This window comes from Callithrix jacchus, chromosome 9 (genome assembly GCF_049354715.1).
Source record: "Callithrix jacchus isolate 240 chromosome 9, calJac240_pri, whole genome shotgun sequence".
NCBI lineage: Eukaryota > Metazoa > Chordata > Mammalia > Primates > Cebidae > Callithrix > Callithrix jacchus.
This window is the reverse complement of record NC_133510.1, coordinates 111,406,547-111,433,633: the sequence shown is the minus strand read 5'-3', so window position 1 is coordinate 111,433,633 and position 27,087 is coordinate 111,406,547. Positions and strand designations below refer to the sequence as shown.

Genomic DNA, 27,087 nt, shown 5'->3' with positions numbered 1-27,087 from the left:
GTGAGAGTGTACATGCTGGGAGGATTTTTCTGAGTATGGGCAGAGTTTGGCACGGCCGTCATGTTTGATCCCTAGACACAGGCCTGTGTTGTACATACTCAGAACTTCTGGGCAACTTAACTGGAGCCCAGGTGTTACTGCTCTTCATGGTTTATTGGATTTGATTTAACAAGTTATGAAGTAGCTCTAATCAGATGGTTGGGTGTGATGCAGAAAAGGCTAGAGCTGAGCCGGCTTGTAGATTTTACTTCTCATACCAGCCTGAAACAGCCTAGCATAGTGATGAGAGTGTGAACTTGAGCCAGACTGCCTGGGTTCACAGCCTTGTTCTACCATTAACTGTAGACAGGCAACTGAACCCTCTGCTTCAGTTTCCTCCACTGCAAAATGAGGATCACTGTAGACCCTACCTTGTAGAGTGGAGATGACTGAATGAATTAATGGATGTGAAGTGTTAGAACATAGGCAACAATAGGTAAGTGTTGTTAAATTGCTGCTAATAGTGTCATTGACTGATTAATTAGCTGGGAGGACTGCCTGGGACATTGTGTTGAGACAGATTCTACATACAGGTTTGGGCTCAGCAGAAATCAGAATTTGATCAGTAAGAGCTGCCATGGCCACAGATGTGGGAGGGGTTAGTGGCACCCGAGTATCATGGCTTAATCTGTGTTTGGGTTGATAAAGCCCAATGGCAAGACCCACGGGGCCGAATCTATCTTTCAATAGATATGGAGGCCACATTTGCAGAGTATGAAGAATGGTCAGAAGACTCAATACCAGACTCGGTAATTCAGAACTATAACAAAGCACTACAGCAGTTGGAGAAATATAAACCCTATGAAGAAGCACTGGTAAGTGTTGGCTTCTTTTATAGTAAACGTCTGTCTACAAACCTTTCCCTGATGGATAGTTGCAAGTTAACAGTATCTTTTAAAATTTGTTTTACTGTGAATTATATAGAGTGTGTAAATGTATACATATAGTTTACATACCAATAATAAAGTGAACATCCATGTACCTACCACCCAGGTTAAGAAATAGAACATTGCCAGTACCTTAGAAGTCTCCTATGTGCCCCTCTCCGATTGCCTCCTCCTCCCTCTCCCGAGAGGTAATCACTTTCCTGACTTTTGTAATAATCATTCCCTTGCTTTTCTTTATAGTTTTACAAGCTATGAATGAATGCTTAATTAATATATTGTTTAATTTTGCTTGCTTTCAAATTTTGTATAATGGAATCATGCTGTATATTTTATTTTCATTGAACATGCTTTAGGGTTTTACTCATATTGCTAAGTATAGTTCTGGTGCATTTGTTTTCACTGCTGTAAAGTTGCCTGTGTACTGTAGTTTATTTCTTCAGTTGCTGGATAGTTGGGTCATTTCCAGATTTTTGCTAGAAGGAGGAGCAGCTGCCACTCTAAACATTCTTGTGTGTATCTCTTTGTACACATGGAAAAGTGTTTCTCTAGAATACATACTTAGGAATGACATTGCTGGATCATAGGGTGATGTTAAAGTGTTGTCCAGGTTACCAGTTTACACTGCTGTGAGCAGTATCTGAGAGTTCTCATTGCTTCTCCCAATCTTGGGTATTAAACATACTTAAATTTTACCTAATTTGATGAATGTGAAATTGTAGGTTAATTTGCATTTCCCTAATTACTGATGGAGTTGAGCATCTTTTCATGTTTATTGACCGTTCAAATTTTTGTACGTGCTAAAGTCTTCAGCCTGGGCACAGTGGCTTATGCCTGTAATCCTGGCACATCAGGAGGCCAAGGTGGGCGGATTACTGGAGCCCAGGAGTTTGAGATCAGCTTGGGCAATGTAGTGCAACCCTGTCTCTACCAAAAAGAAAAAAGAAAAAAAACTTAGGCTTGGTGGCATGTGTCTGTAGTCCCAGCTACTCCAGAGGCTAAGGTAGGAGGATTGTTTGAGCCTAGGAGGTCAAGGCTGCTACTGCATTCCAGCCTGAGCAACAGAGCAAGACCCTGGTTCTTTTTTTTTTGAGAGAAGGAAAGAAAAAAAAATGAGTAAAGGAGAGGAAGAAAGAGGAAGAGAAAGAGGGTGAATGGAAATATTGCTTTATTCTGAAAAAAAATGGGTATTAATAATGGCCAATCAATGTTTCATTTAAACCTGTGAGTAGGTGTGATGTGGTGTTGACACGAATGTATATTTTGTGTATTTGAAGTGGAGAGCTCTATAAATATTTATTAAGTTTACTTGTTCCAGATATGAGTTCGAGTCCTTGATATCCTTATTAATTTTCTGTCTCATTGAATCTAGGTCTCTATGTATCTGGGTGTTAGGATCGTTAGCTCTTGTTGTTGCATTGATCCTTTTACCACTATATCTTTGTTGCTTTAAAATCTATTTTATCCGATACGAGAATTGCAACTCCTGCTTTTTATTTATTAATTAATTTATTTTTGCTCTCCATTTGGTTGGTAAATCTTTCTCCATCCCTTTGTTTTGAGTCTTTGTGTATCCTTGCATGTGAAACAGGTCTGGATGTAACATGCCGTTGGGTTTTGGCTGTGTCTTTTGATTGGGGGATTTAGTTGATTTAAATTTAGGGTTATTGCCATTTGATGTTAACTGGCTGTTTTATCCATTCATTGATGTAAATTCTTCTTTATGTTGGTGCTCTTTACCTTTTGGTATATTTTTCGAAAGGCTAATACTGGTTGTTTCTTTCTGTGTGTAATGCTTCTTTCAGAAGCTCTTGTAAAGCAGGCGTGGTGGTAATAAAATCTCTGAGTACTTGCTTGTTCATAAAAGATTTTATTTTTCCTTCAGTTGTGAAGCTTAGTTTGTCTGGATATGAAATTCTGGGCTGAAGGTTCTGTTCTTTGAGGATGTTGAATATTGGCTCCCACTCTCTTCTGGCTTGTAGAGTCTCTGCTGAGAGATCTGCTCTAAGTCTGATAGGCTTGCCTTTGTGGGTAACCTGACCTTTCTCTCTGGCTGCCCTTAGTATTTTCTCCTTCGTTTCAACCCTGGTGAATCTAACGATTATGTGCCTTGGGGTTGCTCTTCTTGGGGAATATCTTTGTGGTGTTCTCTGTATTACCTGGGGTTGAATATTGACCTGCTTTGCTAGTTTAGGAAAATTTTCCTGAGTAATATCCTGAAGGATATTTTCCAGCTTGGATTCATTCTCTCCGTCGCATTCAGGTACACCTATCAAACGTAAATTTGGTATTTTCACATAGTCCCACATTTCTTGGAGACTTTGCTCATTCCTTTTTATCCATTTTTCTCTAATCTTGTCTTCTTGTTTTATTTCATTAAGTTGGACTTTGACCTCTGATATCCTTTCTTCTGCTTGAACAATTTGAGTGTTTAAACCTGTGCATACTTCTCGGAGTTCCTGTATTGTATTCTTCAGTTCCATTAATTTACTTATATTCCTCTCTAAGTTGTCTATTCTCAATAGGATTTCATCAAACCTTTTTTCAAAGTTCTTAGTTTCTTTACATTGGGCTACAACATGTTCTTTTAACTCACAGAAGTTTCTTATTATTCATTCCCTGAAGCGTGATTCTGTTATTGGGATGCGCTCGTTCTCCATCAAGCCTTGTTCCATTGTTGATGTGGAACTGTGATCATCTTTAGAGGGAGAGGCGTTCTGATTTTGAGTATTCTCAGCCTTTTTACGCTGGTTTCTTCCCATCATTGTAAATTTATCCTCCTATTGTCTTTGAAATTACCAACTTTCAGATTAGGTCTCTTGAGTGGACGACGTTCAAGTTGTTAGTTCCCAGGGCCAGAACGGCAGCGTTAAGACTGATGGTGCTTTTCTGCTCAGGATTCTCCTGTGTGGCTTCCTTCTTGTGTCCATAATAGGCGACTCTGCCTTCCCGGGGCTCCAAACCTCAGTCAGAAGGAGAACCAGTCTCATTTACTCTGCGCTAAGAGCTGCCACGCCGAGGAGCTGTCACAGCCGCTGCGCCGGCCTCAGGAGTCGTGCTGGGGACCCGTGTGGGTCCTCCAAACCTTGGTCGGAAGGGGAGCCAGCCCTGTTTACTCTGCTCTGAGAGCTGCTGCACTGAGGTGCTGGTGAAACCGCTGCGCCGGCCACAAGAGTCACGCTGGCGACCCGTGTGGCTCCTCCACTGGGGTTCTTCTGCTCCATGAGCGACCAGAATTTGTCTGAAAGTGTGGCGTCCTCTAGTTCTCTGCGCTTCCACTGAGCGCTGCAATCCCGAGATGTTAGCGATCGGCCATCTTGGATCATTCAGCCCTGGTTCTTAAATGTGTTTGAACCATTTCCCTTTTGTTGCTTAAAAAACAAGTCTTTGACCTATATCTTTTTTCTAATTGATTTGTGGGAGTGCTGAATCTTAAGTCTTATTTTAGGCTGTATGTGTTGCAGATTTTCTCTTCAGTTTGTTGCTTGTCTTTTCTTTTTCTTTCTTTTTTTTTTTTTTGAGATGTTTCACTCTTTCACCTATGCTGGAGTGACGTGGTGTGATCTTGGCTCACTGCAACCTCCACTGCCTAGGTTCAAGCAATTCTCCTCCCTCAGCCTCCTGAGTAGCTGGGATTATAGGCACCTGACACCACGCCCAATTAACTTTTGTATTTTTAGTAGCATCGGGGTTTCACCCTGTTGGCCAGGCTGGTCTCAAACTCCTGACCTCAGGTGATCTACCTGCCTTGGCCTCCCAAAGTGCTGGGATTACAGGCGTGAGTCAGCGTAGGGCCCTTCTCACTTGTTTTCAAACAGTGTCTTTTGAGGAACAGTTCTTAGTGATAAATCCAGTTAGGTTAAAATTCTTTCCCTAGTCATTGTGTATATTTTAAAATCTCCCCTTCTCAATTTTCTTCTAAAAGTTTTGTAGTTTTCTATGTCATATTTAGGTCCTCATTCACTTGGAATTGATTTTTGTGTATGGTATGAGACCAGGTCTGGTTTCATTTTTTCATATGGAGGACCAGTTGTTCTAGTACTGAGCATGATAATTCCTTCCTCCTCTCATGGATGTGCAGTGCCACATCTGTCATAGATTAGCTATCCATTTATGTGTGGGTCTTCTGGATTTTCTGTTCTGTCCCACTGGCTTACGTTAGGCCGTTGTAATGATGAGAGTTACAATGTTTTGCTCTTGGATAGGGTGAGTCCCATCCACCTTGTTCCTCTTCAAGAGAGTCTTGGCTTTTTTTTTTTTTTTGACCTTCAATGCTTTCATTGGATTTAGAATCAGCTTTTCTAGTTATATTCTTAAAATCTTTTTTTTCTCCCCACCTCAATCTTTTTTTTTTTTTAATTGAATTACATTGAACCTGCAGATCAGTTTGGGGAAGAATTTACGTCTTCCAATCTATGAACTTAGTATAGGTTTCTGCTACTTAGATCCTGTCTTTCTGGTGGGGCACGGTGGCTCATGCTTGTAATTCCAGCACTTTGGGAGGCCAAGGTGGGAGGATTGCCTGATATCAGGAGTTTGAGACCAGCCTGGTCAACATGGTGAAACCCCATCTCTACTAAACATGGAAAAAATTAGCTAGGTGTGGTGGTGGGCGCTTGTAATCCCAGCTACTCTGGAGGCTGAGGCTGGAGAATCGATTGAACCCGGGAGGCAAGGTTGCATTGAGCCCAGATCACGCCACTGTGCTCCAGCCTGGACAACAAGAGTGAAACTCTGTCTCAAAAAAAAAAAGATCTTAACACTTGACCTTTAGAGTCCCCTGCATGGGAAATTTACTGGTAACAGATTTTCTCTATTTCAAAAGGTATTTGTTTTTTCCCTTCTTGAAAATTATTTTCTTAGGCTATAGAATTCTAGACCAACAGCAACAATGAAAGAATTCTAGACAGATAGTATGTTCTCTCAGCAATTGATTGTATCTTTCTGTCTTCTGATGTCTGTTGTTGCTGTTGAGAAGTCAGCGGTTTGTGTAAATCTTGCTTCCTCAGAGGTTGTCACTGTTTTTTCTCTGACTGCTTTTAAGATCTCATTGATGTGGTTTGCTATCCTCTAATTTCATATACAGTAGGTCCATGTATGGACTGGCCTGAGTTTTTTTGGGCTTCTTGACTCTATTTGTTCTTTCTTGACCAACAATAGGATTGTGAAGATCAGATTCTTAATATATGTCAAGCCAGCAAAAGCTTAACCTTTACTTAGCTTGCCACCTTCACTTAGGTTTTGTCCTTAGTTCTTAATATTCCTTGTTTCTTTGCCAGTTTGTGGATCACTTTTAAGAAGGTGTTATACTTAATTTAGCAGTTTTAGTTGTTTTGAATGGCACAGTGTGTCTGGGTAACTAATTGTTCATCATTACTGGAAACGGAGGCTCTGAAACATCCCCTTTCCATGTACAGAGCCTGTGTGTTCTCTTACTCTCCTGCACTCCTCCTCCCTTTCCACGTACGGATCCCGTGTGTTCTCTTACTCTCCCGCACTCCTCCCTTTCCACATACAGAGCCCGTGTGTTCTCTTACTCTCCTGCACTCCTCCTCCCTTTCCACGTACGGATCCCGTGTGTTCTCTTACTCTCCCGCACTCCTCCCTTTCCACATACAGAGCCCGTGTGTTCTCTTACTCTCCCGCACTCCTCCCTTTCCACGTACAGAGCCCGTGTGTTCTCTCACTCTCCCGTACTCCTCCTCCCTTTCCACGTACAGAGCCCGTGTGTTCTCTTACTCTCCCGCACTCCTCCTCCCTTTCCACGTACAGAGCCCGTGTGTTCTCTCACTCTCCCGCACTCCTCCTCCCTTTCCACGTACAGAGCCCGTGTGTTCTCTCACTCTCCCGCACTCCTCCTCCCTTTCCACGTACAGAGCCCGTGTGTTCTCTCACTCTCCCGCACTCCTCCTCCCTTTCCACGTACAGAGCCCGTGTGTTCTCTCACTCTCCCGCACTCCTCCTCCCTTTCCACGTACAGAGCCCGTGTGTTCTCTCACTCTCCCGCACTCCTCCTCCCTTTCCACGTACAGAGCCCGTGTGTTCTCTTACTCTCCCGCACTCCTCCTCCCTTTCCACGTACAGAGCCCGTGTGTTCTCTTACTCTCCCGCACTCCTCCTCCCTTTCCACGTACAGAGCCCGTGTGTTCTCTTACTCTCCCGCACTCCTCCTCCCTTTCCACGTACAGAGCCCGTGTGTTCTCTTACTCTCCCGCACTCCTCCTCCCTTTCCACGTACAGAGCCCGTGTGTTCTCTTACTCTCCCGCACTCCTCCTCCCTTTCCACGTACAGAGCCCGTGTGTTCTCTTACTCTCCCGCACTCCTCCTCCCTTTCCACGTACAGAGCCCGTGTGTTCTCTCACTCTCCCGCACTCCTCCTCCCTTTCCACGTACAGAGCCCGTGTGTTCTCTCACTCTCCCGCACTCCTCCTCCCTTTCCACGTACAGAGCCTGTGTGTTCTCTTACTCTCCCGCACTCCTCCCTTTCCACGTACAGAGCCCGTGTGTTCTCTCACTCTCCCGTACTCCTCCTCCCTTTCCACGTACAGAGCCCGTGTGTTCTCTCACTCTCCCGCACTCCTCCTCCCTTTCCACGTACAGAGCCTGTGTGTTCTCTTACTCTCCCGCACTCCTCCCTTTCCACGTACGGAGGCTGTGTGTTCTCTTACTCTCCCGCACTCCTCCTCCCTTTCCACGTACAGAGCCTGTGTGTTCTCTTACTCTCCCGCACTCCTCCCTTTCCACGTACAGAGCCTGTGTGTTCTCTTACTCTCCCGCACTCCTCCCTTTCCACGTACAGAGCCTGTGTGTTCTCTTACTCTCCCGCACTCCTCCCTTCCCACGTACAGAGCCTGTGTGTTCTCTTACTCTCCCGCACTCCTCCTCCCTTTCCACGTACAGAGGCTGTGTGTTCTCTTACTCTCCCGCACTCCTCCCTTCCCACGTACAGAGCCTGTGTGTTCTCTTACTCTCCCGCACTCCTCCCTTCCCACGTACAGAGCCTGTGTGTTCTCTTACTCTCCCATACTCCTCCTCCCTTTCCACATACACAGCCTGTGTGTTTTCTTACTCTCCTGTACTCCTTCTCCCTTTCTTTTTCATGTATAAATGACTTGCATGTGCCTGTGTTTCACAAAGCCTCAATTGTTCAAGTATGTCATGGCCACGCGCAAAATGTGGCTGAAGAGAAAACATGTCGAATAAGAAGATTTTTCTTGAAAAAGAATTGATTGTGTGTCTTTGGATCAGTAAACATTCAGCACAGCTGCCTCCATCTTCTGCATTTATCTGCATTCTTCCAGGGACTGATATTTGGAATAAGAAACCTGAAATAGCACCAGGCACTAAATTTTTCCACTTTGGTTGTATTAACTCTACTCAGCAGCCTAAGAATGTGACTTCTGGTTTGGAAGGGTGGTTAACAGTGGTCACTGGCACAGGTGACCTCTTTCGCTCAGTTCCTGATTGATGGGCCACTTAAATTCCCTGTGGTCTAGGAATGGATTTAGAAAAGGGTTTATGGAGCCTTTGTCATGACTGCCATGTACTGGCACTTTGAGCCAGATGAGAAGACTTTTGTTCTGCTCGAGAAGTTATAGAGCCCGTAGTGTATTGGCTCTGAGTGAGGATTTGGTGATTCTTAGTTAATGTAGCCAGCTTTGCCACAATTTATTTTATTTGCAGATGTGTTGTGGTTCCTGTCACTAACTAAATTCAACTTTAATACCTTTTCCTGTACTCCAGTTGCAAGCAGAGGCACCAAGGCTGGCAGAATATCAAGCATATATTGATTTTGAGATGAAAATTGGCGATCCTGCTCGCATTCAGTTGATCTTTGAGCGTGCCCTGGTTGAGAACTGCCTTGTCCCAGACTTATGGATCCGTTACAGTCAGTACCTAGTAAGATAACTGTTCTAATTTCATTTTACTTTTGCCAATTTAGACTCTACTTAGAGAAAATCAGTAAGAGTGCCAGGAGTTTGTTGCATATGGCCCTGCTCTTGCTTTTCCTCCTCTTTGCGAACTCGTTTAGAAAGTTTCAGCGTTTCAAGTTATTTTAAAATTGCCACTAACTGTAAGTAAAATTCACATATAGTCTAAGTATGTTGAGGACTAACGACAAATTGATATTTTTTCTTTGAACTTTTTATTATGGAAAAATTGTAAACATATAAAAGTAGACAGATCAGTAAAATGAAACTTCCTGTACCCCTCACCCAGCTTCAACAGTTATTAGCAATTTAGCTTTAATTTACTTTCATCTGTTGTCTCGCCTACTTGCCCCTTCTGTGTTACTCTAAGCAAATCCAGAAGTGATATTTCATTGGTAAATATTTCAGTATGTATATACAAAATATTTCAGCGTGTGTGTATAAAAGCATCCAAATGAAGTATATCCAGTAGGATTGGCTGATGTCTCTTAAGGCAGTGTTAACCTGTAAATTGCTTCTCTCCCTCTCTTCTCCCCCACTCTCCCTAGTGATTTTTTTTTTTTTTTTTTTTGCTTAAGAAACAAGGTCACAAGAGATGTTTATAAGGACATTTCTTTTGTCACTTGTTGTGCTGGCAATGTTTTGTTGATTGGTGAATTCTTGACAATAAAATTTAATTTCCTAACTCTGGAATTCTTTATCATAGGACCGGCAGCTGAAAGTAAAGGATTTGGTTTTGTCTGTACATAACCGTGCCATTAGAAACTGCCCCTGGACAGTTGCCTTGTGGAGTCGGTACCTCCTGGCCATGGAGAGACATGGAGTTGATCATCAAGTAATTTCTGGTGCGGATGTTTTTGTGGGAGAACTTCTAAGCTATTTGTCCCAAGTGAGAAATAGACCTGGGACAAAGTCATTAAATCAGTGTTCCCTGGGGTTATCTTTGGGTTATGGAGTGTAATGACAAAAAGGGCTCTGAGTGAGAGATGAACTGGTTATATTTGTGGCTTCTTAGAGCTTTTTAACATGCTAATATTTATTGCATTTCCTGAGAAGTTGTAGTTTTTTTTCTCCAAACTTCCTTGACCTGGAACTCTTCTTGCAGGGCGTCTCGTGGAAGAAGTTTTTTCTAGAACACAGTCTGTAGAGTGCTGTAGCAACTTCTTTCTTAAACTTTCCTGTCTAGCTCATTTCTTTCTGTTACATCTATTAGTCTTTAAAGTCATGTAGTCTTTTATAGTCAAGTCAAATGTAGTAACTTTATTAGCTTCCGTTTGAATTGGTAACAAATCCTGACTTTTTCTCTGACTCCAGTAACCTTTGAGAAAGCTTTGAATGCTGGCTTCATCCAGGCCACTGATTATGTGGAAATTTGGCAGGCATACCTTGATTACCTGAGGAGAAGGGTTGATTTCAAACAAGGTATGTAAGCACATGTGTTTCACTTCAGAACTGATCATGGTCTTAATACAGTTTTTGGCGAGATGCCCCAGTTCCCCAGATATATTGTGATTGGGCAGATGATGTAGACCAGGCATGGGTGACTTTCCCCCCAGAAATCTTAGCAATTTATGTCTTTAACAAGTCATGCTATGGATTGTAAAGCAAGAGAGTAATGGTCGTTACATTTTATACTGGCTCTTGCCAGTCTCTTTAGTCTTAGCTCTCATTTCTCCCTTCTGGCCTTTTTATTTATCCTAAATACTTCTTGAAATAAGACTGCTGTGTTTTAGAAAAATCTTTGTACCTCTTTGGGATCCTCTGCCCCCCTATTCCCCAGAAAACAACCAGAAAACCCCTAACTTGTACACTTGTGCCAGCTGTTACCTCATGCAGGTAACCTTTAGCCGTTCTCCTGTTTGCCTGTGTCACCCCAGCTAGGGGAGACTCCCCACCACAGCATCCTGTGTTTGCCTCTGTCACCACGCTGTCCATACTCTATTCTAATTTTTTCTCTTCACTATGTGATGAGGGCAGGAATTGGCAATTTTATTTCTGTGTCCCTTGCATGATGCCTCCAGTACATAATGGGTCTCCAGACAGTTTCAGCGTAGGATAAAAAACAAAACAAACAATGCCATGCTATATGGTTTCCTAAAGCCTTTTTTTGCTGTTTCCACTAGACTCAAGTAAAGAGCTGGAGGAATTGAGGGCCGCCTTTGCTCGAGCCTTGGAGTACTTGAAGCAGGAGGTGGAAGAGCGTAAGTATGTCCCCGCCTGTGGCTTTGCCCAGTTGTATTTCCTGGTCTATACTATTTGCTGGTTGATGTACCTTTTCAGCCAAAGGCTATTTGTCTCTAAGTTTCTAATTTTACTAATGCTGTTTTTGAAGGTTTCAATGAGAGTGGTGATCCAAGCTGCGTGATCATGCAGAACTGGGCTAGGATTGAGGTAAATGTTTTTGACAAATCTATCACTTTCATCCACTATTGTTTAATAGCATCCTATTAAACCTTAATTAAAATTGAGTCAGAGTCCCAGATAATGGCCTAAGCTCTATAAGGATTTATGTTATTTACCTAGGTAGTAGTGTAGGCTCTACAAGGGTTCATGGTGTTTACCTAACTTGACTCATATTTGTAAATATGTTGGTGAAAATATTAGCTCCCAGCTAGAAGTTGTGTAGTAAATGTCTGAATGCCAGGTATTTACTCATTTACATCCATCTCTGCCTCTTTGCTTCATTTTTGAGAGCACAGTGAGTGGGTACTCTTTGTCAGCACTGTACCACTGCTATGGGAATAAGACAGATACAATTCCTGTGCTAGTAAGACTTCTGTCTAATATGGAGAGCAGATGATTTGACAAGTAATTAGAGGATATGATCATTTGGATGTCATTACTGGGTCAGGGACACCAAGATCAGTAAAACACAAAACCTGCCTTGATCAGCAGGTAGGATTGTAACAATTCTAATCATGTTTTATCCTCTGAGGGAGAGTCAGATAGAAGAGACTTAACATTTGTCAGGTAGTTTCTGTATGGGATGCTTAGGTTTTAACCATTTTAAAGATGAGAAAACTGAGAATTACAGTTTAAGTAATTTGCCCAAGTCACAATTTGTAAGTATTAGTAGCAGAGTGTGCATTTAATACTAGATCAGTCTTTTTTAACATTATCTCCCAAATACTTTTAGTTCCACTTGATAAAAATAAAAAACAGGTCGGGCGCGGTAGCTCAAGCCTGTAATCCCAGCACTTTGGGAGGCCGAGGCGGGTGGATCACGAGGTCAAGAGATCGAGACCATCCTGGTCAACATGGTGAAACCCCGTCTCTACTAAAAATACAAAAAAACTAGCTGAGCACGGTGGTGCGCGCCTGTAATCCCAGCTACTCGAGAGGCTGAGGTGGGAGAATTGCCTGAACCCAGGAGGCGGAGGTTGTGGAGAGCCGAGATCGCGCCATTGCACTCCAGCCCAGGTAACAAGAGCGTAACTCTGTCTCAAAAAAATAAATAAATAAATAAACAACAACAACAACCAAAAAAAAAACAAAAAAAAGAAAACAAATGACTGTCCAGTAAGTACCATGCACTCCCTCTCTCGGTTCTCAGGAAACGTAGGCAGATAAACTCGTCACTGCAGAAGGGCTCAAGTGTTTGGGCTGGGCCTTTTACCACTAGAGGGAGGCCTGGGAAATGCCCAGGGTCATCTGTAACACTGATAGTCATGGGGTGCTTTTTTTGTTTGTTTGTTTGAGACCGAGTTTCGCTCTTGTTACCCAGGCTGGAGTGCAATGGTGCGATCTTGGCTCACCGCAACCTCCGCCTCCTGGGTTCAGGCAATTCTTCTGCCTCAGCCTCCTGAGTAGCTGGGATTACAGGCACGCGCCACCATGCCCAGCTAATTTTTTGTATTTTTAGTAGAGATGGGGTTTCACCATGTTGACCAGTATGGTCTCAATCTCTTGACCTCGTGATCCACCTGCCTCGGCCTCCCAAAGTGCTGGGATTACAATGGGGTGCTTTTTATGTGTGTCGGTTGGAAGTATGTTGTATGATGGGTGTCAATGTCATAAGGTTTAGGTCTCCTAACAGCCTGTTGATGCACTGTAGGCTCGGCTGTGCAATAACATGCAGAAAGCTCGGGAACTCTGGGATAGCATCATGACCAGAGGAAACGCCAAGTACGCCAACATGTGGCTAGAGTATTACAACCTGGAGAGGTAACTGATCCCGGGGAGGGGAGGGAGGCGGTGCTTGTCAGCTATGCCCCTGTCATCACTCCTCGCCGACTCCTACCAGCTTGGGCAAACTCCGTAGAACTGGGCTGCCTTCTTTCATTCTGTCTTTTTCATTAGTGGGTACATTTTTAATGGATAGGGCTAGAGAACCAGACATCATATTTTGTGCCTGGAACTCTTATAGCCATGCATTTCTTTTCATTTGTTTTTGTTTTTATTTTTGGGCATGATATTTTATTTGACCTTTTGGAACTACTTATTTTTTATTATATTTGCTTTTATAGAAAAGTAGAAAATACTAAAAAGCTAAGAGAAAAAAAACTCAAATTACTAACCCAGTCATAACTGTGCATGACCCATTCTTTGAGACTTTTCTATGCTTAAATTTTTTTGTAATGAAAATGCAGTTAAAGCATACATGTGTTACAAGCCTTTAAAACCTATTTGAATGAAATAAGATATGCCTAGCAATATTTATAACATGGGGAAAACATAAACAGTGTGACCAACTTTTCAGTTTATCTTGAACATTATACATTGTATAACATTGCTACATTGCTGTTTATTTTTGAATATTTTTTCCCTATTTAAAAAACACTGTATGCCCAAGTTAGTCAGAATATTTACACAAATATGTGATAGAAAATGACAGTTTCTTTTCTTTTTTGGGGGGTGGTGGGGAGTCTTGGTCTGTCGCCCAGGCCAGAATGCAGTGGTGTGATCTCAGTTGCAACCTCCACCTCCAGGGTTCAAGCAGTTCTTCTGGGATTAAGGTGTGGTCCACCTTACCTGGCTAATTTTTGTATTTTTTTTTTAGTAGAGGCACAGTTTTCACCAGGTTGGTCATGCTGACCTCAAGTGATCCTCCTGCCTTGGCCTCCCAAAGTGTAGGAATTACAGGAGTGAGCCATCGCATCTGGCCGAAAGTGACAGTTTCTTATCGTCCCACCCCAGAGATAATCACTGTTAAAGCTTGTTGAATATTCCCCTAGATCAGTAGTTCACAATTTTTTTGGTTTCACGATCCCTTTTCCACTCAAAATTGGAGGATCCCAAGAAACTTAGGTATGCGACTTATATCTATTGATATTTATATAATTTATAAATTGAGAAATCTCAAAAACACTTAAATTCATTTAAATATAACAAATCATTTGACATTAATAACTGTTTTAACAGTGACTGTTTTCCAGACCCCAAAATAATTTAGTGAGAAAAGTGGCATTGTTTTCTATTTTTGCAAATATATATTTAGTCTGACTTAGTATAAGACAGCTGAATTCTCATGCCTGTTACTGCATTCCGTCTTTTGTGATCTGTTTTCATTGAAGAGTGTGAAGAAAATTTGACTTTACCCAGATTAAAGGTTAGAAAAGAAAAGTATTTTAGTAGCATTTTCAGATAATTGTGGGTATTCTTTCATACATATTATAGCAAAACTTCAGTGTTGGCATGTGTAATCTGAAACCATATTGACAGATTCTGTTACAGTAATATCCACTTGTCTATTTTATCTCTTATGTGATGCCATAATTCTATGACATTATTTGGAAAAATCCCAATTCACTAAATCATGCAGCTCTTCCAAACGTTGACTTATTTTATTCTATAGTATTACAAAATCATATTTGTTCATATCTGTACTGATTTTAGTAGAAAAGTATTATACGTAGGAAGCTGTCAGACTTGTGGTGGCAGATAAAAGTTTTCCAAAGATTATAATTTTCACTTGAAAGCTTGAATTTTATCACATGCAACAAATAATGTCAGTGGTTTTCCTCAGAGTGGCAGCCTCACTTTGTTAATTTTCAGAAATGTCTGCCAAATACCCAGGTCTGAGTAACTGACTGGTTTGTCACTCAAGTGTTCTTTCGAGTAAAAATGGTGTCTATGAAAAAAGTGGCTTGATCAGCTTGCAACTCAAACGGTAACATGCGTTTCTGTTTTTTGCAATAACCATTTACTTCAGTATGCAGAAGGGCTTTAAGTGTATGTAGCATTTCGTCACACAGTGCATTATTATTATTATTTTGAGATGGAATCTTGCTCTTTCACCTGGGCTAAAGTACAGTGGCACAGTCTTGGCTCACTGCAACCTCTGCCTCATGGGTTCAAGCGATTCTCCTGCCTCTACCTCCTGAGTAGCTGGGATTACAGGCATGCACCACCACGCCTGGCTAATGTTTGTATTTTTAGTAGAGATGGAGTTTCACCATGTTGGTTAGGCCAGTCTTGAACTCCTGACCTTGTGATCCCCCCATCTCAGCCTCTGGAAGTGCTGGGATTACAGGCGTGAGTCACTGCACCAGGCCTCACAGTGCATTAAAAAGATATGTACTGCCTTGATTTGTGCTAAGGGCCACCATTTCTTGTGCACTGTCTTGAAGATGTCAACACAGTGAAAAAGTCCAGTAACATCTTGGCATTTATTATAAAAGGAGTTTTGTCTTTGCAGGCCTCCTAAGAGGCTCTTGGAGATCCTCAGGGGATCTCCAAGGGCATATAGGTACATGGATCCTACTTTGAGAACCAGTGCTCTGAATTTTTTCTGAGTGTCATAATATGTATTTATAATACTTCTGTATATTTAAAATGTTTTAAAAACAAATGCGAATATACTGTTTCATAACAGTTATGACTAACAGAATTGTTGTGTAGCTGTTGTGATTAGCAGTATACAAAAAAGGTCTGTTTGTGACCAGCCTGGCCAAGCTGGTGAAACCCCATCTCTATTAAAAATAAAAAAATTAGCTGGATGTGGTGGTGGGTGCCTGTAATCCCAGTTATTCAGGAGGCTGAGGCAGGATAGTTGCCTGAACCTGGGAGGCAGAGGTTGCAAGTTGCAGTGAGCCAAAATTGCGTCATTGCATTCCCACCTAGGCAACAAGAGCGAGACTCATCTTAAAAAAAAAAAAGTCTGACTCTGAATATGAAATTTGACACTACCCTGGATTCTACTCCCCTTGGGTAGGACTCCATAGTAAAATATCCCTAGGGACTGTATCAGGTTACAGAGAGCTGTTGGATTCCCCAGCCATGTGTGCACATGTGAATGCTGTAAAGGCAGAATGCTGGTTGTAGATCACATTCCGAGATACGCTTTTCAATAGCCCCTACATGGCTGAGGGAGAGAGTAGTTTAGGGAAAGCCTTCGTAGGTGACTAGGACAAAGTATCGTGGATAGATCTGAAAGCTAAGGTCTCAGAAGCTAGAGTTACTGAAGAGTGAATTTCTACCTGGGAGAAGACAGCCTCTTCCTTTGAGTGCCTTTTTTTTTTGTGAGCTGGTGGCAGCAACTGTTTGTTTTCTGCCTTAGGGCACATGGTGACACCCAGCACTGCCGGAAGGCGCTGCACCGGGCCGTCCAGTGCACCAGTGACTACCCAGAGCATGTCTGCGAAGTGTTGCTCACCATGGAGAGGACAGAAGGTGGGACCCCTGGCTCTCTTCTGGCTTGGAGCCTGACCCATTTGCTGTTTGGTATCAAGTTAGGAGCCTGTGGTTACAATCTGGGGACAGACTATGTTTATGCTGCCACCTCTTAAGTGGTGCCTTACGCTTAGACTGTCATGAGTGTCCTGAAAATGAGTCTTCCTGCAGCTTCTGTCAGATTCTGCAGCCACCAGGAGGACTCTGTGATGTCACTCAGCACAGAGTTCTAACTCTTTGTGGGGGGGACTGTGCACTGTAAGATGTTTAGTGGCATCCCTGGCTTGTAGCCATGAAATGCCAATAGCAACCTTCCCCCACAACCAAACATGACAACCAGAAGTTTCTCTCAGCATTGCCAAATGTTCCTTGATAGGCAGGAGCCCTCCACTGAGAGCCACTGTGCTCCAGTGCAGCGTCTGCCCAACAAAAGAGCTTGGAGAGGCAAATGGCTCAATGTGTTCTGTGTTAAATTTCAGAGTCTTCAGTGTTAGAGAGCTAGAACCATTAGGAAAATAATGTGACTTTATCTGTAGGTATTGATCTGGATTTTGGGTATGGACCCCCCAGAACTGGGAATCAAAGACCACCAAAAAATAAATGCCTGAACATTTGAGTAGCTCTTAAAATTCTTCAGTCTTAATATAAATGTACCTTTTGCATGATAATGTTTTTATATTCTTTGCCGTCTAGAGCCCTTAATAGATCACGTTCTGGGTTTCAAGTCTCTCCTGAAAGGGAAAGGACATTTTAAACTCACTTAGAAAGGACTATTTGAATTCTAAACTTCAAGCCTAGATGAATTACATTTTCTTATTGTTTGATGGGAGAAATCTCTTCTGGAGTTATAGAGAAATTAAGAAAAATTTATTTGATTATATCCTTCAAAATCCTAAAGAGTAAAAGTTTTGCTTCTCTTTCTCTCAAGGTTCTTTAGAAGATTGGGATATAGCTGTTCAGAAAACTGAAACCCGGTTAGCTCGTGTCAATGAGCAGAGATTGAAGGTAATGACAGTGTCTTTTTGAAGTCTTTGGCAGCCCTGTTAGCTATTTTGGTTTGATTTGGTATGGATGTTTCTTGTCAAGACGTTTTACGTTTTCCTAAGTGTCTTTTACTCAGTATTAATTATAAAATATTTAGATTAATGTTTAACCTGCCTTGTATCATCATTTTAGACTGGTCTAAAACTTCAGCCCCAATATTAGGTACTTGTTTCATGTAGTGAGGGAATTTTGGATCTAAAATTTACTAGAATTAGTAAAAAAAGAAAAAGAAGAGCCTCACTTAGCCTAATGAGTGGAACATGAACACCCCAACTTATTTAGGGCCTCAGTTTTATGAATTTTTTCCCCTTTTGGTGAGTAATGATTGAGGTGAGGAAATTGCTAATATAACAGACGTCAGATCCAGAATTCCGAGGAACCTGAATGAGCCCTGGTGTGGAATATCTGTGAGCCTGACCGCCTTTTCTCATGGTCTCTGCTTTTCATTTAGTAATGAATTTCCACCCCATCTCCCCTTTCCTGACAAATTAAGTACAGTGAATGTCATCCCCGCATGCAGCAATGCCTCATCTTCCCACTTTTCTAGGCTGCAGAGAAGGAAGCAGCCCTTGTGCAGCAAGAAGAAGAAAAGGCTGAACAACGGAAAAGAGCCCGGGCTGAGAAGAAAGCACTGAAAAAGAAGAAGAAGACCAGAGGCCCAGATAAGCGCGGAGCAGATGAGGATGATGAGAAGGAGTGGGGCGATGATGAAGAAGGTAAGGAGCTCTTGAGAAATTGTGTTTTGAAAGGTCTCAAAGTTAGAGAAGTTGCAAAAACAGTTGAACGTTCTTCCCTGAACCATTTGAGAATGCATTACCAGCTTGGTACCCATCACCCTTTGATCACTGTTAGGGTGTACGTCTTGCAGACAAGGGCCCTCTTCTCCATGACTGGCATGCAGCCATTGGAGCCAAGGTTAGCAGTGATCACTACTCTTGTCTAATATTCAGACCCCAGGCATAGGCATGTCCTTTGTAGTGAAAGGATCTGGATCAGGATGCACTGTTGTGTTGAGGTGTCCTGTCTGCTGGATCTCCTTCAGTCTGGAGCACTCCTCAGCTTTGTTTTTACTGTGATGACCTGCATTCTTGTATTTACTCCGATGACACACTCTGTTGAGTCCCTCAGCCTGGGTGTGTCTGAGGCTTCCTGGGGATTGGATTCTGCTCATGCATCTCGGGCAGGAATAGTGCACAGGTGCTCCTGTGGCCTGCTCATTGAATCCCGTCAGGTGGCCTCTGATTTCGCTTTGTTTCATTGCTGGCGATGGCCCTTTTGGTAATTATGTTGATGCTCTACTTATCCCAGGTTTGGCTAGCAAGAGTTTTTTCACACAGGCCCCTTTGACCCGTCCTCTTGTTCTTTGATCATTTCCTTACCTTCTAGCACACAGTTCCCAAGGGTCATCTTCCCTAACTCAGCCCTGGAGTCTGTCATTTCTCCAAGGTTCCTTTGAGTGATGAGTGGTATTTAGAAGGTGCTAGTTATGCTCACTGCTATTGGGTATTGCTCCTAGGACTGTGTTGTCAAGGGTAGGGAGTGTGTGTGTGCGTGCATGTGTACACAGACATATTTATGTCGATATTTACTTCTGTAACTATTTATATATACTGCAAGTCATGATGTCACACCAGTACCTCCAGTTCCAGTCTAACACCACAGGGTTCCTTTTCACACTTGCAGCAACCTTCTCTCTCTTGTTAAAATTTATGTACTCATTTATTTTCGAGACAGTCTCACTCTGTTGCCCAGGCTGGAGTGCACTGGCATGATCTCGGCTCACTTCAACCTCCGTCTCCCAGGTTTGGGTGATTCTTGTGCTTCAGCCTCCCAAATAGCTGGGATTACAGGCACGCACCATTACATCTGGCTAATTTTTTTGTATTTTTAGTAGAGATGAAGTTTTGCCATGTTGGCCAGGCTGGTCTTAGACTTGTGGCCTCAAGTGACCTGCCTGCCTTGGTCTCCCAAAGTGCTGGGATTATAGGCATGAGCCACTGTGCCCAGCTGTGTCATACCCTTCTCTGACCTTGAGAAACCTGGTTCCCTTTATCCTCAGCATCCTCACTTATTCCATCCAGCCCCTGTACTTATGAAATCAGTTTCCTGTTCCTGCCTCCCCTTCTTGTGGGTGCCATCCCCACCCTGTCTGGTCTCCTACACCTGGGGCCAGGTACGGCCCTGCATGGACCCCCTTGCATCTTCATTCTGGCTTCCATATCTCAGGCGGGGTCTCTGTCACTGCCCCATGTTGCTCATCTTCTTCCTTCCATTCAGGCTGTAGCATTGCACACCACTGCAGCAGCCCTCACCCTGCACAGACCTACCAGGCTTGGCCCTGCTTTATTTATTTATTAAAAAAATTTTTTTTTTGAGAGTGAGTCTTTCTCAGTTCTCCATCCTCAAGTGTGGTGGTGTGATCTCAGCTCATTGCAACCTCTACCTCTGGGTTCAAGTGATTCTCCTGCCTTAGCCTCCTGTGTAGCTGGGATTACAGGTGCCGGCCACCATGCCTAGCTAATTTTTGTATTTTAGTAGAGATGGGGTTTCACCATGTTAACCAGGCTGGTCTGGCACTCCTGACCTCAAGTGATCCTCCTGCCTTGGCCTCTCAGAGTGCTGGGATTACAAATGAGCCATTATGCCCAGCCTTGGCCCTGCTTTTAATGGTTGTGACTTAGTGGAATTTTCCAGCAGTGTTTCTTTCACCCTTGTAATTTTAGGGATGAACAGCTCTGGGTCATATTTATTTCAGAGTCAGTTAAGGTAAAGAATTGTCTCTGATGGCGGGGTGCCGTAGCTCATATCTAATCCCAGCACTTTGGGAGGCCGAGGTGGGTGGATCACCTGAGGTCAGGGATCTAAGACCAACCTGGCCAACATGGTGAAAACCTGTCTCTACTAAAAATACAAAAATTAGCCAGGCATGATGGCAGGTGCCTGTTTTCCCAGCTACTTGGGAGGCTGAAACAAGAGAATCACTTGAGCATAGGAGGTGGAGTTTGCAATGAGCTGAGATCGCACCACTGAACTCCAGCCTGGGAGACAGAGCAAGACTCCATCTCATAAAAAGAAAAAAAAAGAATTGTCTCTGGATGTGTAAGGGACTCTGTACACTTTCTTGGTACAGATGTATGAGCCAGAAAGAACTGGGAATGGAGTCATCCATCTTTGAGTTGACCTTGCTTGCACACCTTGTTTGGGCTTTCCTTAATAACTAAGGGGGGCTCATTGCCCCTCAGGCCTCCCAGTTTAGTAGAGTAAGGCAAATGTGATATGTGACCACGGTGGCATGTCATCAGGACTGTGGGAAATGGAATTGTTAGTAGTGGTGGAGGCCAAAGAAGGCTAGCTCTGTACCAGGAAGACTGAAGGGGAAGAGGTTTGAAATCCAGCGGGGAGACTGAGTGACTGTCTGGCATCAAGAAGGGAAGGGCCGAGCTAGACAGGGAGCCAGTGTTAGCACAGCCTGAAGGCCTATCACAGCCTGGCAATTTCTGTAAGAGCAAATAATTGGGTTTGAACTTGGATACATGGAGAAGAGATGGGGCAGTGTTTGAGGAGGCTGGAGTGGTAGGCGGGCCAGTCAGCTGGACCCAGCCCAGGTGCGCTCTTGAATACAGTAGCAGCGTGCAGGGCTTTCCACTCACTGCAAAAGTGTTGGGTGAACTGATGGGGAGGTCTGTTTGCTGGAGGCAGACATCTGTTGAACTTTAGTCCTGGCCCTCTGGAGGCAGTGGTGAGGACAGACTGGAGTAAAAGATTGTGGTTAAGCTCTCTTAAGGACACAAGGTAATATTGAAAGTGTTTTAGAAATCACAGACCCTTTGTAGTGCTTTCCAAAATGTGCTCTGTGGGGCATGGGCATCAGTTACTAGGGTGCTTTTCCAGTGCAGATTCTCATGTCCTGTCCCACCCCTGTTGACCTGGGCTTTTGTAGGAGAGGGGCCCTGGGATTTGCTTTCTGAACTTTGAGACCCTCTGGCCTTTTGTATAATTAAGAGTGGACAATGGGGATTTATATTATTACTTCCACTTGACTGAGCCCACTTACCCGAGTATAACTGGGGCACACAGAAAGTCGTGGGACAGGTCAGGCGGGTCACAAAAGACTTCTCCGGGTGATGCTTGCTCTTCTGTGTCTGGCGAGGGAGTGTCACATGCAGCTGTCACAGCTCATTCACATCACACCTCTGTTCAAGCTCCCCAAAGAGAGGTAACGGTTAACCAAGGCTATTTTTTCTTTTGAAAACCTGTAGAGCAGCCTTCCAAACGCAGAAGGGTGGAGAACAGCATCCCTGCAGCTGGAGAAACACAAAACATGGAATCAGCAGCAGGGCCCGCTGGGAAATGTGCTGTTGTAGATGTGGAGCCCCCTTCGAAGCAGAAGGAGAAGGCAGCCTCCCTGAAGAGGGACATGCCCAAGGTGCTGCACGATAGCAGCAAGGACAGCATCACCGTCTTTGTCAGCAACCTGCCCTATAGCATGCAGGAGCCGGATGCGAAGCTCAAGCCGCTCTTCGAGGCCTGTGGGGAGGTGGTCCAGATCCGACCCATCTTCAGCAACCGTGGGGATTTCCGAGGCTACTGCTATGTGGAGTTTAAAGAAGAGAAATCAGCCCTTCAGGCACTGGAGATGGACCGTAAAAGTGTAGAGGGGAGGCCAATGTTTGTTTCCCCCTGTGTGGATAAGAGCAAAAACCCCGATTTTAAGGTAGGTTTATGGAAAAACAGAATGCCTTGTATCTGTGATTGCTGTAGGGACTTCCTTCCTGCAGCAGTGATATTTAGGATATAAACAGAAGTTTTATGCTGTTTGGATCTAAACTTCCTTGTCTGCCGAGGTCCATGCTGACCTGGTTGACTGAGGTCTGACTCATGGCATAGGTACTTGCTGCTGGGTGCTTGGTAGTGACAAGAGACTGTGCTAAATGTGTTGTATGTATGTCACCTCATTGAACCCTTATCAGACTCTGTGACTGGCCACTTTTATTCTTGCCATTTTACAGAGGAAGACATGGAGGCTAGAGAGGTTAAATGACTCAGCCCGGTGGCTCTGTTAACAAGCTTCAGCATGGCTTGGCTCTGGTCTGCCTGGCTGGGCATGCTCCTGGGGACAAGGCTGGTGTCAGAGGAGTCAGGTGAGCAGGGTCAGGCCTTGAATCATGGTTTTTTTTCTCCCTTCCTTCCTACAGGTGTTCAGGTACAGCACTTCCCTGGAGAAACACAAGCTGTTCATCTCGGGCCTGCCTTTCTCCTGCACTAAAGAGGAACTAGAGGAAATCTGTAAGGTTCATGGCACCGTGAAGGACCTCAGGCTGGTCACCAATAGGGCTGGCAAACCAAAGGTCAGCGTTAGAGCAGACTGTGCCTCTTCAAGACTCATGCAAACTTCGTTTTTGTATCTGTTCAAAGATTATTTACCTTTAGGGTGGGTTCCTAGTTCATCTGCTGAGAAAAGTTATTTTAACAAAGATCTGCACACTTAGCTCTACTTATATTTGGAGTCAGATTAACCTGTTTGTAGTTAATTGTACTAAAAAGAATAAGGCACTTGGAAATAGATGATCATGAATTCACCATACTCTGGCCCCTTGCTGTGGGGCTTGAGGGAAGCCCTGTGACCAGCAGCACACAGGCTTTGGGGTGGGCACCTTGTGTAGCCTCCTCCCTCTTTCCCAGGCCTCTCTTTCCCTGGGGCCTCCAGCCAGGCCCCTTGAGTCCCTCCATTGCAGTACGTCTTCTCATGTCCTTCCTTCTTGCCCCGCAGTCTCCTGCTAAGTCCTTTTGTGCCCCATTTTGAGTAGTAAGTGGTTTTGTGTTACTGTCTACCCACTGCCCACTTTACCTCCTCCCCTTTATCCAGGTTAATGGAGAGAAAAAGAAGATGAAACGGGGGGGCGGGGTGCGGTGTAAGGGCACAGAAACACGAGGGCTCACCTGGGCACCTGGACTGCTCACCCTGTGTTCCGTCCACCTCTTGGTTTATTTGCTGGATTTATACTGGTCCATCTGTCTGTTTCCTTCTTTCTTTCTACTTCCGCAGCACATACCACGTGTCCTGAACTTGGAAGGGTTATCTGAAGTTACAGTGCGTAACAGCAATAGGGAAGGAGAGGAGGGTGGGGAAACAAGCCTGTAGACAGAGGATGTGGTGGTGGGGAAGATAATCTGTTGGTGGGGCGTCTGCTGTGTCCTGGTCTGCTGGTCTCCAGGAGGAGGCCCAGTGCCTGCCCTGTGGGAGGAGGTTGTATCCTGGGTCTGCAGGATCTGACTTGGTTCTGGATCTTGCCTCTTCCAGGGCCTGGCCTATGTAGAGTATGAAAATGAATCCCAGGCGTCGCAGGCTGTGATGAAGATGGACGGCATGACTATCAAAGAGAATGTCATCAAAGTGGCAATCAGCAACCCTCCTCAGAGGAAGGTTCCAGAGAAGCCAGAGGCCAGGAAGGCATCAGGTGGCCCCATGCCTTCACCGCAGACATACGGAGCGTAAGTGCTTGCACAGTAGATTAGTGCAGACTTCACTGTGGCTGACACCAGTTCATGGACCATGGTGGGATTAACCAGGACGAATTAGCTTCCTGTTAGGACAGAAAAGCCAAGGTCTGCTGTTCTTGTGGTAATCACTGTGGTTCCACTGGAGCAAGGTGTCCAGAGCAGGTCCAGGGAGGGTGCAAGCCTAGGCAGTGACCCCTGCCTGGTATTGGCCAATTTACACTTCGTCATTTATTACAGAACTAAAGGCAGTGACTATTTTAAAGTCCCCTTTGCCAGTTGGATCTGTGTGTTTAAAACAAAATCTCATACCCATGTGTGTGCCAGTCTACAGCCCTAGCTATGATCCATATAAGCTGTGCTTTTCCCCCCGATAGGGATGAGGAGGAGATAGCGGAATTGCTGGGTGACTGGTGAGGTCTGAGAGGCGATAGTCACTCTGATTCCCTTTGAGTGTGACTGGTGCTCAGGGTTAATCTTTGCCAAAACTGAACAAGGTCGTTTGTTGAAGCAGTTTTTACTTAATAGCCAGAATTAAGGAGGCAAGGATTATCTCATCCTTCTTTTTCACTTTTTAACTTCTGGTTATATTAAAACTGTCTTGGCTTATTTTTACAAATAAACCAGGGGACATGAATTGTTGCTTCAAAAGGTCCATTCGGTGTTTGCTCTTCTAGGAGGGGGAAGGGAAGGACGCAGCTGGCTCTGCTGCCTCGTGCCCTGCAGCGCCCAAGTGCTGCAGCTCCTCAGGCCGAGAACGGCCCTGCCCCAGCTCCTGCAGTTGCCACCCCACCAGCCACCGAGGCACCCAAGATGTCCAATGCCGATTTTGCCAAGCTGTTCCTGAGAAAGTGAACAGGACTCTGGGAGACAGGAAATGCCTTACTTCACTCTGGCCCGGAGGACCACCCACACTACCCACCAGTGCACTGGGGATGGACAGCCCTGGTGTGCTGCCCACTCGCAACCACAGATGGCTCCTCTGCTTCACAGAAAGGGGAAGAGGCCCTAAGTCAGGAGCCTTTCAGTGCTCCCTCATATTGAGGGCGGTGGCAGAAAAGTGACCACTCTGCAGGCTGGGCCCAGGATGTGGTGTCCTAAGCGGCTTTTGTATCTTCAAGATTGAGGCACAGAAGCAAAACTAGAACACAGAGTTTTTGAGACGCACTTGTCCAAATGTTTCTGGCCAGCTCCGGCCCCTTTTTATATGACACTTGTCTTCCACCCTGGACAGCACATGTGCCCATCATTCTTTTAAAAGATGAAATGGCAGATGCTAGTAATTCACCAGAATGGCCTAATGTGGGGGTGGGTCTGAGGGAAGTCATCTAAAAACATTTGCTGGATTTTTGTTCAAGGGGGCTGTGCATTTTTATATTCTGTATTTGTAAATGACACGTCAACCATTGTTTTATGTTTCCTTAAAGCAGAATATTTGCAACATTTGTATAGGAATTATTTGTGCCACCTGCTGTGGACTGTTTTCTTTGCCTAGTGATTAGTGACTTGTGTTGTCTAAACATGAGTTTCAGCCTTTTGGTTTTGTTTAATACCATGTTAAATGCAAACTTTCCTTCTCCCCATTTAGCTTTATTAAACTGAAGTTCTCTTAAAAACTTATTGCTGAACGGTACTCAGATGTACATTCACATATGGATGTGTTTTGAAGTGGGTGTACCTTGCTTTACCTAATGGATGTGTAAATAGAACTTCTGTTAAGTCAAATCTCATTGTCACTTTGATTTAAATTATTTCAGCTGTGATGTGTCTTCAGTTTTATACAATTTAGGTTATAGCAGTTTGACACTGGAGCTTATGAGCTTTTTTACTTCACATCTTATATCAAATAATATTTATTGCTTTGAAAACAGCATTGCCAGTTCAGTAGGGGAAGCTTCCTTTATTTACACAGTCTGGAGAAGGATGTCAGGGAATCCTTGTATATGTTATGGGAATCAACTCCTCATTTATCTGTTGTGTTAAGTTTTTGTGCATCAGTCGGGCTTTTCTATATTTTTTTTAACTTAACAGTTTTTAATATAACCTATTAAAAAGTAGACAGAACAGTAAAATAAACTCCTCTGTGCCTACCATTCGGCTTCCAGCATTCCTCAGCTCCCAGCCCCTCTTCCTTCATGTCTGTCTCCCCTTCACCTTCTGTTCTTTTTAGGCATGTTCCAGATGTCACCGTGACTGTCCAATAATGTTGTGGCAGGTGTCTCAGGATTGAAAGGCCTTCACTCCTAGAAATATTAGCAGTAATCCCTTAATGTCATCAACTGTCCACTCAAATTTCCACCTTCCTATGTCAGCTCTCCTCCCTATAAATTATCATTGGTTGGTAAGCCTCATAAGTCTTTTAAAATGTAGGTTCTCCCTCCATCTCTTTCTTACACAAAACTTTTTACTAGGCTTTACTTCTGAATTAAATTCAAGCAGTGGCTACTGGCAGCAGCAAGAGCCTTTGCTGTCCCATGCGTTCTTCCCACAGTGTTCTCCGTGATGCTGCTTGGAAGGCCATTCAGCTGGTGCGATGATTTGGGTAGCTCAGAGGGAGCCCTCATGGCTGGGGGCCTGACACATGAAGAGCCATGACTATCACTGTGGGTGAGTGTGGCCTTACTTCTTGCTGTTTCACATTAACTGGCTTTCTTGCCTGCAGCCAGTATTCTGACCTTAATGTCATACTTGCAGATGTCAACCCCGGCTTGTTACAGGGACAAACCTTTTCAGGCTTGAGCAGAACCCCATTTAGGTTCGGGGTTGACTGTTGTACAAATGGATTTCCAGGACCATATGAGTGGGTTTGTTTGTTTTCCCTAGAAAATCCAGAACTGATGGTAAACAGAAACCTGAGGAACTACTTCAGTTACTTGTCTTAGTAAAAAAACAAAACAAGAAAATCAGTGATTCATCCTTATCCACCTAGGTGGGTGGGTTATCCAACTTCTGGCTCACTTGCTCATGGAAATCACCATCTTGGATCTGTTGTTCCTAAGGCTAAAGGTCAGAATACCCCCATTGCCCTTAGGACAGATGGAAACACCTCCCAAATAAGACAGCAGAATCTCAGGGATTC

At 44.0% G+C, this 27,087-nt stretch overlaps 1 protein-coding gene across 2 annotated transcripts in view; it reads left to right on the top strand.

Annotated features, from left to right (window-relative positions):
• SART3 (spliceosome associated factor 3, U4/U6 recycling protein) overlaps nucleotides 1-26,101 on the top strand; it is a 43,339-nt gene extending 17,238 nt beyond the window's left edge. For both annotated transcript variants that reach the window (XM_002752952.8, XM_054238822.2), the window contains exons 6-19: nucleotides 730-854; nucleotides 8,668-8,823; nucleotides 9,562-9,700; nucleotides 10,170-10,277; nucleotides 10,979-11,056; nucleotides 11,188-11,246; nucleotides 12,910-13,019; nucleotides 16,354-16,466; nucleotides 17,395-17,471; nucleotides 18,058-18,226; nucleotides 21,770-22,224; nucleotides 22,706-22,858; nucleotides 23,812-24,002; nucleotides 24,686-26,101. In XM_002752952.8, coding sequence (XP_002752998.1) covers nucleotides 730-854; nucleotides 8,668-8,823; nucleotides 9,562-9,700; nucleotides 10,170-10,277; nucleotides 10,979-11,056; nucleotides 11,188-11,246; nucleotides 12,910-13,019; nucleotides 16,354-16,466; nucleotides 17,395-17,471; nucleotides 18,058-18,226; nucleotides 21,770-22,224; nucleotides 22,706-22,858; nucleotides 23,812-24,002; nucleotides 24,686-24,863 — 2,111 coding nt within the window. In that variant the 3' untranslated portion in view covers nucleotides 24,864-26,101. The remainder of the gene's footprint in view (nucleotides 1-729; nucleotides 855-8,667; nucleotides 8,824-9,561; nucleotides 9,701-10,169; nucleotides 10,278-10,978; nucleotides 11,057-11,187; nucleotides 11,247-12,909; nucleotides 13,020-16,353; nucleotides 16,467-17,394; nucleotides 17,472-18,057; nucleotides 18,227-21,769; nucleotides 22,225-22,705; nucleotides 22,859-23,811; nucleotides 24,003-24,685) is intronic.
• The last annotated feature ends 986 nt before the right edge of the window (nucleotides 26,102-27,087 follow it).